Here is a 12,496-nt window from a genome sequence, read left to right on the forward strand (position 1 = left end):
TTATGCAGAATACATTTGTTATTATCAAAAGGTCCAGCCATTCCCCATGGATGGATATATAGAATGCATACACACAAGGCATGTTTGGAGCAGTTCAGTCAAACTCTGGAGTGTTTAGCCTAGTCCTTCAGTTTGGTTAATTTGGGCTAGGTGAGAACAATGCCATTTGAACTGGGGAACAAACCAAATAACCGCACTGAGATGCCTGAAATTCCAGGCCTCAGTCCTCTTCCAGGCAGACTGTGGTGCGGTGCATTAGGAGTGAGAACGTAATTGTACCAACTACAAGACATAACCCCAAACATATGGTTTTATGAGTATGTAGATTTTTCTTCGACTGTCATATGGTTTTATGAGTTTAAAGAGATAGATGTTGACATCTGATAGCCAGATCAGCTTGGAAACCCTAGCATAACAAAACAAACCTATAGGGCAAACTGCAGTCTGAACTGATACTTACTATGTTTCTTCATGTGTTCTTAACTCCTATGAACACCTGAGATGGTAAATTATGTCAAAAAGCACATACAGGTCCAGCATGCTTAGTTTAAGTTGCTGGGACTGGAATCAGATTTGTTTTGAGTCTCCCTGCTCCTTGGCTGCCAAAACCTGGAATGACAGGTTGCCAAAATTATGTCGAAAAAATTATAAACAAGGTACTTGTGAGGAGAGCAGGGGGAAAGGCGTGGAGTGAATTTGACGACAGAATGCACGTTCCGGTTCCGAAAAAAATAATTACAGACCAGTACCAGTGGTTGTGCCAGTTTTGGCCGCTTAAACAACTGGTTTGGTTCGTTTTTACACTAAAGTTTGGTGGCTAGGCAGTGATGGTGCTTAAAAATTGGAAACTCCACCAACTGGGAAGCCAGGCCACACTAAACAAGCGCACAATCAAATAACAGGTGCAGACAGTTTAATCCACAGTGTATCATATATTATCTTTGAGTTAATATGAATATAGTAATTTAAAAAGTTACCTATAGACAGCCTTGTAGTCCTACAGTGCCCTAACTTCTGAATACATATAGCCTACTGCTCTATTCTAACTGACGCACATGGAGGCAGGAGGATCAATCTCATGAGGGGAGACAGACCACCAGAGCTGAGATGATTAGATGATGAAGAAAGTTAATAAAGCTAAAATAATTATATTCCTGCTTTTGCTAAAGCTTTTGTTGATGCCATCGTATAAAAACAATGGCCATCTCCTCGTACACAATAATATCATTCAATTTAAGCAAGTCTCAACGTGGTGCATTCATGTAGAACAGATAAGCACTACTGTGTCAGAGCCATGTGGTTATCTGAAATTAATCAACACCCCTCCAGCCAATCAGAAGCAAGTATTCATCCAGGCCATGTCTAATAAATATTAATAGATAATATTTTGAGAGCTGACTTTTTTATGTCATGCTTCCTCTAGCAGAAGGAAGATGAGCCAGTTTTGAGGGAAGTAGCAGAAAATATGAGTGATAAGGTACAATCACCTAAACGGGGAACATACAAAACAAGTGAATTGTATTTTTCTTAAAGGTAATGTCCATTCTATCAATATAGCAAAGAAAACAAGAGATTGAGGGAGACAGCAGAGTGCAATCATATGGTCTAATTTGTTTTTGAGGATAAATAATGATAAAAACACCATTAGAAATTGGCTTCCAGCAATAAAATTAATTGGATCTCTAAAAAGATCTAGGTAGGTTCTCCCAGTGAATTCTGGCCACTGGTACCACTGGTTGTGAGTCCATGTGACTTTTGTTTACAAGCCCTGTTTTGCTTGCAATTGGGCAGGGTGAACCTAAACACACCAAATTAAAAAATGCAACAAAGTAAACTTTTAAGTGATGGTTCGAACCAAAGAAAACAAACTCTAGGTGTGATGGCATCCTCAGATTTACCATGTGCAGCTGGTCAAAGAGTCCCATCATGTTACACACATACTGACACTTATAGTTGCAGCCATTGTCCAAGTCCCCCCAACATAGATCAGTTCATCACTACTGCCACTGCTCCCAAAAAAATATCTTGGAAGTGGAGCAGCCATGAACTGTGAAAAATGTACATCTTACCAAGTCATTTAGTCTAGTATTAAGTCTTAAAATCTTATTTTTCCTCTGCCTATGTATGGGATGAGATGCTTTTATTTTTTTTGTAGATGCACATTTTAAGACTCAGTACTAGTGTAAAGAATTTGTTGAGATGGATCTTTTTTGCGGTGTGCTGCAAGCTTGTAAACACTGGGATGATTACTACATCTATACTACATAATGTTTTAGTCTCTGTCATTCTGTTATTCATATGAGTATGATATATACCAAGTTGACAGTACGATCCTAAGCCTTTCTTTGTTATATCAACAGCTCTGTTGTGGATTAGGCCTCCTAACCCTGATCTAGCCAGGGTATCTGGTGACAGTAATCCATGCTGCTAATCCACATCTTGTTGTAAACACTGAGGACACCCTCCACCATCCCTCTCTATCCTCTCTGTCCTTCCTTCTTTTTCTTTTCTGCTGCTGCCTTCCTGAGAGGGACGAGCATACCATCTGTTTTATGTGTGTATCAGCAGGGGTTAGCTTAGCCTGATAGGCGTGTTAGACCTGATCACTGCATCACTGCTTAAGTGTTTATGTGTGTACACAAGTTTATGTGTGTGTGTCTAGATGCTATAGCACTGCACAATTAATCATAGATAATTATATATTGCAATTTTCCGTTTCTATGATTAGTAATCATGTACTTTGGCGACTGATTGATGTGTTATATTTTTCAATTCCCCTGAAAGTCCTGGTGTAGTGTATTAAGTGCTTTCATTATGCGTGACTAATCACAACCTTTGAAAGAAAGAGAGAAACTTTAGACCATCTTTGGAAAAATGTAGCAACAAGCAATGTGGAAAATGATGGATAGGTCCAATGTTAGACAGGAAAATCCTCCCCCCCCCCCCAGTCTGAAACTGTCATTTGGAGATACTCTGGTTTTAAACATGATGATGACAATCAAGAACAGATCCTGTTCAAAGTTCGCCTTAGGGTTGTAGCTGCGCCTCAAAGTAATAAAGTAGCAATTATTTATTATTTGGATTTTGTAAATATGGACCACAATAAGAGTAAGACAGTAAGAGTGAAAGCAAGACTTTCTAGCTGCTGCTGCTTTGAGAAATACTCACTGCACTGAAAAATGTGAAGACTTGTTAAGGTGCAAAAGTGCAATAAAATAATTTTGTTTCCTGAAATAACAAATTGTGATTATCGGGATTAGCATTTTTGCCATAATTGTGCAGACCTACTAGATCCATACAAGGACATACAGTGTATGGTGATATTTGCGTGCATGTTTGTGCATGCTCTCTTAGTGTATGTACATGTGTGTTAGCTTAGCCTGATAGTCCTGTGAGAGCTGATCATTACATCACTGCTTATATGTTTTATATATGTGTTTCTATATGTGAACATTTATGGTCATGTTTGCGTGCAAGCTTGTAATTGCTCTCAAGTAATTTTTAATTGTGTAAGTGTGTGTATGTGTGTGTGTGTCAGTGAATGTGTGTGTGTGTGTATACTCTCCTGTGTGTCAGCCAGTCGTAATAATGAGTTGGGAATCCTCCGTGTTCTGTCCCATGTTAATACTCTTATCCCTGTAGGCAGGATCAGTGCTGGGTGTATATGTGTTGTTGTTTGGGTTCTCTCCTTAGCTACAGCTTCTCCTCAGCCGCATGCTTGGATAGTAAAGAGACTAGTTCCTTTTTCCCTAGCCAGTAGCAAGCTGAAAAAGCCTTCATTCACTTTGTTGTAGTTTAATTTGGATTTTGCCAGTGTTGTAGTGGGGGGCATAATGTGTTGTTGTTGCTGCCAAGGTGTAATGCCAGTTTGTGTGTGTGTGAGAGAGAGAGAGAGAGAGTGGGGCGCATTCCAGCTCTGTGTGCTTGTGGGGTTTTTATGCAAGAAGTGTGGGTTGGGGTGTGTGTTGCTGTGTGTTGTGGGTCTGAGTGTGTTTGTGTGTGTATGTAGATTTTGTTTTGGTGAGCCCCTGTGCATATGTGAGAGATTGTGTGTGTCCGCGTGTGTGTGTGTGTGTGGATTATGCTGGGTGAGTGCAGGGACACTGTTTTCCCCCAGCCCCAGTGTGTGGCTGCGATGCAGAGTGACGCGTACTCCTCTGATCAGTGCCAGAGCTCAGCGGGGGTTTGGGGAGTGTGTGTGTGTGTGTGGGGGGGGGGGGGGGACTTGGGACTCCACCACTCCAGTCAGTACATCCACTGATATGGGACACACATCTCTGTCTGCTTCTCTCTCACTGTCTCCCTCTCTCTTTTCTGTCTTGCACACTTTTTTTTTTGCTATCTCACTCTCAATCCCACACTTGGTCTCTGTCCCTCATTCCCTCCCTCCCTCCCTCCCTCCATCTCCCTATGCTCAGCAGATGGACGCAGCGCTGAGCGACCTCCTGGTTGTATTATAAGCTCATAATGTCTCCATTATCTCGCTGAAAACTCCCCGAGCTTTGCTTCTTCTTCACATTGCATGGCTCGGTGCTATTGAACTCTCTCCGATTCTCTCCTCGTTTCATTGCTCTATCTCTCTTTCTTACATCTCTGCCATCATTGTCCTTTTGTATCGCAGTCAAGTCTGTTTACCTGCTGTGCAATTATCTTAATCTTTGTGTGTGTGTGTGTGTGTATGCGTGTGATTGTCATTATTTCACCTCCATTCACCCCACGATAGATTACTCTAGATAAAAGTGTGCAAAGATCTGTTTTTTTCCTCGATGAATATAAAGGATTATACCATAATTACCCTACTTCTTACTCACTCATAATCTCCTAATCCCATTTGACTCATAATGTTTTTATGAGTGTGATAGTTATTTTTGAACGTTTTTACACTCTAGGAAGTTAAGCCGTTTACCAAGGACTTTGACAGTTTCTTCATTTCCAACTCATTTCTTCGACATAAATGCCTCTCCTCCTTCAAACTATCAATAGCCAGAGATTATTTTGTCGAGGCTTGCTTTTTGTTATGTCTGCTCCAATTGTCATGTCTGGCCTCCGCTCTCGATTACGCGTTCATCGCCAAAGCAAAATGGCTTCTGACATATCCATAATAGCTTTGCCTAATACTGTTGTCTCTGAAATTAGCTTTGCAGCGTCTGAAATAGGCTGATCTGCAGTTGATCTTTGAGCTTTACTGATGTCTTGTCTGAAGTTTTAAGCAGTATTTTTGACAGCCAGACTAAATGTGCGTGTGAGCGACAGAGAACCTGTAGTCGGGTGAGGGAGAGGGAGGGGGAGAGAGAGCAAATTTTTATCTGTCCGCCCACTCGTCTCTGGTGTGTAGCCGTGACGATGCCGCTTCACCTGTGACGCAGGGAACAGCTTAGACACCTCCAGAGGAACTAATCAATATTTCCAAAGCTTGTCTTTGTCTCTCTTGTGCCTCTCCTCTCCTCTACTCTCCTCTCACTCCTCGTCTCCTCCTCTACTCTCCACTCTCTTTCCTCGTCTCCACTTTCTGCCATGTTCATGTTGTTTTGTGGCTGTTTGTGAACCGTGCCTGGCTGTCTCCCCTGCAAACAAGGTAATGCCCTTAATTGGAGAAGTCACACAGTTAGAGATGTAAATGCAATTTGTGTCTCTCTCCCTTTTAGGCAGCGGTTTTATTGCTATCAAGTGATTCCTCCTGGTTGGCTGGTGACAGCCTGGAAGGGCACAGAAAATGGAATGGAAATCAGAAACATCCCAATTATTTTCTGAACGCTAAGAGCTCATACTTGGTTTTGAGCCGCACAGATGGAGACACGCGAGCACACACACATGCGCGCGCACACACGCATACACGCACGCACACGCGTCATGGTGCTGTTTTTGCCCACAGTTCTAGAGAAACTGGAAGTGTCTGTCAGGGAAAGCGTGTGGCACTAATCACGAATTCATTAGCACCCTTTGATGTGTATGTGGCCGGGAATGTGTGAGTGTGTGTGTGTGTGTGTTTGATATCTGAGTAGATCTGGCAACTAGCCCTGGAACTACCTACAGGGCAGCCAGCCACACACTCAGGTCACAGAACTAAGAGCCCCCCCTCCCCTTTGTGTCCTATCTTGTCCTCTTGGCAGTGGTGAAGCTTAGCATGCCACCATACCTGCCACATGCACTGGCCAGTCTGTGGACTTAACCCTGGACTCTCAGCCAGACACATTTCACAACTCTGGGGGGCATTTGTGTGTACAGACTTGGTAATTTTTCCAACTTTAATTTGAACTCCATCAGTTAAGGCATGTGGGAATAATCATCCTTTTTTTTTGTTGTTGTTGAAAGCAGATTGAAATGTATTTGTCGACATAATTAGAACAGTTATTTTACTCTAGTGCTGTAATTTGCACTTACTCTTAAAGAGTGTCATGTTATTTGATATTCTTTTTAACACCAGTATCACGTCTCATTATAATATGCATATGTAAGCGCAAGCAAGGAAAAAGGCATGCACTAATGGCACACAACTGGATATAGATAAACGATGTGTGTGTGTGTGTGTGTCTGATGTATGAATCCTCAGAACCAAGGCAGGCTTTAATTAATGGCGCTTGATGATCAGCAGGCAAAGGCAAACAGCAACTAAACGAGTCTGCCCCCCATCAGGAAGGATAATTTCATTTCACCAACAGATTCATGTCGCAAACGCACTCCAACCGCAGGGCACCACTGATGGGGATGTAATGTTTTTTTTTTTTCTTTAAGGGTTTCAGCTTTTTGTTCACACAACTCCCATTTATTTCTAAAGGGAGACTACTAGTTGCCGCTTTTTTTCAAATTTTTTGTTTTGGGCATTCACTTTCTTGGTAGAGAATAGGTGGATGTGAAGGTGATACAGCTACAGCTTCTCTCTCTGGCAGTCTCTGTCTCTTTGTGTCTGTCTGTCTGTCTGTCTGTCTGTCTGTCTGTCTGTCTGTCTGTCTGTCTCTCTCTCTCTCTCTCTCTCTCTCTCTCTCTCTCTCTCTCTCTCTCTCTCTCTCTCTCTCTCTCTCTCTCTCTCTCTCTCTCTCTTTTCTCACTATGTCTCCCTTCCTCCCTTTCTGTCTTACTCTCCTATCCTCTTTTCTCTCTGTCTCTTCTTCTATTAATACGAATTGCTGAATAAAGTTGTTGAGGTATTTCAGAAGAGCACTTTGTTATGGCTGTCCCCCCCGCCAGGCAAATGAGAGGTGGGAGCTCCAGTGCTGTTCCCTGTGTGAGATTAATATTACAGCAGCTCCCCTTTTATTTTTAGAGGAACATTATGGGCTCACTGCCCTGTCATTACTCCTCAAGTAGCAGCACCTTCCACTTGCTCTCTCTCTCTCTATCTCTCTCACTTTGCCTCTCTCTCACTCCCTTTCTCTCTAAATATATCCCTATCTCAGTCTCTATCGCTTTACCCCGTCTCCATGAACCTAATTTTCAGTGTCAGATCTATGGAAATGATTGCTCTCGCTCTCATATTCACCCCTGCACACACATACACACACCTGAAAACACACCCCACCTTTTCTCTCTCTATCTTTGTATCTGTCTTTATCCCTCTCATCTTCCTCTCCAGCCCTCTTATCGTGTGTTGAGAGGCTTTCGTCTGTGTTCTCCTCTCTCTCCCTGTCAGGAGACAGAGGGGAGATTGGTCAGATTGCAGTGAGGTTGCGTTTGACACTGTCAAGACTTGCGATTGCTTGGATATCAACCTGAGATGAGATCTGTGGCTTGATAATGTCAGGTAGCAGCTACCATTTATGTGACAAGCGTTCATAGAATTCATTGTAACAAGGTTCTGAAGACATAGATTTATTTTTATATTCTGTAAAAAAAAACATAATGGAGTGAAAAGGAGAAAGAATGTCATTGTTGAGCAATGACAAGAAAATATTTGAATTTGGGTTTTTTGGTATGACATCTTAGCAAAAAACGCTACTATGTCTCACATAGCTTAACTCTAAGTGACACTTCAAAGTTTTTCCTTTCTTGACACTACCTTTCACACAACAGCATGCAGGTTGTTATAAATTGAATATGAAAAGAACTGGCTTTTAAGATGTTGGTATTATCTGTAGTATTTTTACATATTGCAAGATCATAGTGCAAGCACAATACACTGAATTCTTGTTTTGCATGAAGTTAATACCTTGATCACAGCTGCAAGCCCTCACTTTGCTGAGGTTCTCTTGTGCATTTGAAGTTGATTTCAGAGAGGGTTTTGGCCCTTTTCAGTTGGTTTTACACATAGGACAAATCGGTGTGTGTAAAAAAAAATCTCCTTTAGTGTATTTTCATATCATAAAGACAGCAGTTTGGCTTGATGTGCATATTGATATGTATGCCAAATTAATGCGTTGGAGTACTAATGCGAGAGATAAACTTGTGTTGGAGGAGTTTTAGAAGATTCTTTTATAGATGTGTGTGTGTGTAAAGCTAGTTCCTGGATACCACCCCGGTGAATTCCATCCCCTCATAACACCCAGTTTGCCACTGGAGAGGCCTAATGAGCAGGTGACACACACAGGGGACCACCATGTTTACAGGAAATGCTGTCATTTCCTCTGAATGATCCGTATTGGTGTGTGTGGTTTCTATGGTGCACTTTGTGCTTTGACGTTATGAATGTGATATTTCCGCCCCCCCTGCATGCACTATTTTCATATATAAATTAAAAATGCATGGAGGTGTGTGTTTATGTGTGCGTGCATGTGGTGTGTTTGTTATGGCTATATGTGTGTATGTGTATTGCTGAGACTTTGCAAATGACTGATGGACTAGTGGGACGCTTATTCTGCAACCACTTGCATTTCCTCCCTAATTGTTCCACCTCTGCCCATAAACCCTCTAAAGCCTGTGTGTGTGTGTGTTGTGTGTGTCTTTGGGTGTGTAGCCATGTCAGAGACAGAAAGAAAGGCCTTTCCTCTCTGCTAGCAGTGTCAGCAGGTGAGCTGCCCTATTGGGAGAAAAGAGAGAAATCGCCAAAGCATGCAAATTGCTACTCCGAGGGGAGAATCAATTAGGTGCATAGCGGCTGGAGCAGAAAGGCAAAGAGGGGCGGAGAGGCGGCCGGGGTCCATGCAGAGAGATGGTGCAGAGCCATGCTGATCACCCCCTCTGAGACATTGCATTACCCCTCCCTTTCTTCTCTCTTTCCTCAATCCACAAACTCAAATCCTAGTGGCTAAAGCTCTCAGAGAACACTGCCCTTTTACCGTTTACCTTCATCTCTCCCTTTTTCTCTCTAGCCCATTTCTTCTCTAATTATAGATTGTGCTGGAGTCTCAAGTGTGTGGCCTGTTCACCTGCTTTCCTCATTATTCTTTGTGAAGGGGCTCTGCTCTAATCTGTGCCAGATAAAATTAGTGTATGGTGCACTTAATACAGTCTGCAAATGTTTCTATGTATCCAAACTATGTGACAATGGACTAGAGTGTAGTTTGTTGTTGTTGTTTTGTTGTTATTGTTGCTGGTTCTCAGTGGCCTTTGTCTCCTCCCTCTTCAGGTACATAATGTCCTCCATCTCAAGAAAGGCTTGATCCTGATTGGCTGAGAGTACCGGACTGCGCCTCCTTCCCACTCCTCGCCACGCCCTGCCTCCACACAACCATGGAGTCCCTCACCAGGACACGGACCTGCCTCTTCCTCTGCTGCTTCCTGTCCACTCTGGCACTTCCTGTGACGTCACAAACAGTGGTGCGAGCCCCCCAGGCTCACAGCGCCGGCTCCCAGGTGATCACAGCTTCTCTTGAGGAGGAGGAGTATGCCTCATTTCGTGCAGAGAACCCTGAATGGACCTTCAACCACCTGGCGGTGGACTATCGCAATGGCAACGTCTATCTGGGAGCCGTCAACCGCATCTACAAGCTGTCCCCAGGTCTGGAGGTCCAGGTGTCCCACGAGACTGGCCCAGATGAGGACAACCGCAAGTGCTACCCACCACGCATCGTCCAGCCCTGCAGTGAGCCACTGACACTCACCAACAATGTCAACAAGATGCTGCTGATGGACTATCGGGAGAACCGGCTGCTGGCGTGCGGCAGCCTCTATCAGGGCATCTGTAAACTGCTTCGCCTAGATGACCTCTTTAAACTGGGAGAGCCCTTCCACAAGAAGGAGCACTACCTCTCCGGTGTCAACGAGAGTGGCTCAGTGTTTGGTGTCATTGTCTCATATGGCAATGCCTCTCCGGACATGCTGTTCGTAGCCACAGCGGTGGATGGCAAGCCAGAATACTTCCCCACCATCTCTAGCCGCAAGTTGGCCAGAAACTCAGAGGAGGACGGCATGTTTGCCTACGTCTTCCATGATGAGTTTGTGGCCTCTATGATTAAGATCCCCTCGGACACCTTCACGGTCATCCCAGACTTCGACATATACTACATTTATGGCTTTGCCAGTGGGAACTTTGTCTACTTCCTGACTCTGCAGCCTGAGATGGGGGGTGGGCCGGCCACAGGATCCTCCTCTGCAGGTCGGGAACAGGTCTACACCTCCAAGATAGTCCGCCTCTGCAAGGCAGACACTGCCTTCAATTCCTACGTGGAGGTGCCTATCGGCTGTGTTAGTGGCAACGTAGAGTACCGTCTGCTCCAGGCGGCCTACCTGTCCAAAGCCGGTGCCATCCTGGCACGCTCGCTGGATGTGGCACCGGATGATGACGTTTTGTTCGCCGTCTTCTCCAAAGGCCAGAAGAGACGGCCACGCCAGGCCTCTCAGGACTCTGCGCTGTGCGTCTTCTCCCTGCGGAAGATCAACGAGAAGATCAAGGAGAGGCTGCAGTCCTGCTACAAGGGAGAGGGCACACTGGACCTGGCTTGGCTCAAAGTCAAAGATATCCCCTGCAGCAGTGCTGTGAGTACTACTACACACACACATACACACACACACACACACACACACAAACACACACTCTGACCTACACTCTCACATGCACACTTTGGCGCTGTCTGAAAGATCATCTCGCCGACTATTTAGGGGACGTTTGGGAATTTACTTGTTTTAAACATAAAGGTTGAAGTTTAATAAAAGGAAGGGTTTTTGAAGCACAACATGCTTCACTCCAGATGTTGATATGGCATTATAGAATCAGATGAATGTGTTGATAGTTCTTATTTATTCAAAACACAGACGCACAAATTCTCTCTGAAACATGCACTAATGCACTTCAAATCTGCCAGAACAGTAAGTGTCAAGCAATTGTATTTAAACTACTAGTAAATAGTAAAATAATTATTTAAACATACTGCGTAAGCAAAATGGGATTTGATCAGCCCGTATTAAGCATAACTCATCACTAAGCTACATTAAGAATCCAAGCTGTTTGAATAATCTCTAATTGAGGGACACTACAGGTGAGTATCTCTGGAGGAGGATGAGTTGTGAAGGCTCTGCCACATGTTACTATAATGAGCTCAGTTACACTGCAGGAGGCCTTCATGAACACCTTGTTCTTGGGCGGGTTCAAGCTCCATTCCATTAACATGAGATGTTAACCAGCCACTGCCTCTTCCAATCTGCTCACCTCTTAAACAATGCAGCCGAATGCTCAGACAAATTAACATAATTCCATTCTCACTAACAGCGTTATACATTCAGTGATTCAGTTCATTTGATTTCTCACTTTGTGCACATAAAAAACAAGGTTAAATTGGATGTTAGATGTTTAGACCATCTTCTCACGCAGGCAAAGGTCCATTATGCAACTTTTTTTTTTTTCATGGTTTCATATTACCTCACTGATGAGAAACCGCCAGCCTCAAGAAATAAGAAATTGGCTTGATCTAAGTCCATTTGTTAGGGTAATCATGTTCCACTAAATGGCAAGCATGGCCAAATGAATCATGCTGTGCCCACTGTGAGTGCTGGGAGGTGCAGATTATGGGTTAAGGTAACAGAATGCTGTGGCTGAAGAGGCTGGTCTTTCAGGGTATAGGCCTAGATCAACTAATGGCGTGTTTTTTTTTTTTTTACAGTTGGATAGCTTTGCTCTTGAATTTTTTTTGCATTTTTTTCTGTTGGATAGCTGAGTTTTGCTATATACTTATAGATAATTTATGTAAACTATCTACGTCATTTTCTATTTTTATGAAATGAAGGCACAACTTACTGTGAATCATTACATGTAGTAAAGTATGTTCTTTCTATTATAAGTGAAGAGGAGTAAATGAAAAACAAAAATATGAATTTGAATATTTTACCAGTCCAGAACTGGATTGATTGGTTCCATTAATAATATTTTATTCCTAACTAAGACCAATAATGTTCACAGAACTACAAATGAGAAATTTCGGAGCTACACATTGACAAACTTTTAGCCATAACTCTGATTGCTCAGTTTCAGAGACATGAACTTGACCCTCTCAGTGCCCAGTCCATATTGTTCTGACCTTCGTTATGCGCTATCTCCAGACATTTTATGGCGAATGGATGACACCCAAGGCCTGGTACTGTGTTTGCTCTTAGAATCACAGTGTTTATCTATTAATCTATCTATGGCAAG

At 43.2% G+C, this 12,496-nt stretch overlaps 1 protein-coding gene across 1 annotated transcript in view; it reads left to right on the plus strand.

The window, feature by feature from the left end:
• LOC139644378 (plexin-A4-like) overlaps nt 1-12,496 on the plus strand; it is a gene marked incomplete at its 3' end in the record, with an annotated part of 195,934 nt that overhangs the window by 18,262 nt on the left and 165,176 nt on the right. The window contains exon 2 of the mRNA XM_071519745.1: nt 9,500-10,848. Within this exon, the coding sequence (XP_071375846.1) occupies nt 9,604-10,848 (1,245 nt within the window). The remainder of the gene's footprint in view (nt 1-9,499; nt 10,849-12,496) is intronic.

The sequence above is a fragment of the Centroberyx affinis genome, unplaced genomic scaffold (genome assembly GCF_046629955.1).
Source record: "Centroberyx affinis isolate AG114_WGS23_722 - 3 ecotype Tasmania unplaced genomic scaffold, CSIRO-AGI_Caff_v1 ptg000729l_1, whole genome shotgun sequence".
Taxonomy (NCBI): domain Eukaryota; kingdom Metazoa; phylum Chordata; class Actinopteri; order Beryciformes; family Berycidae; genus Centroberyx; species Centroberyx affinis.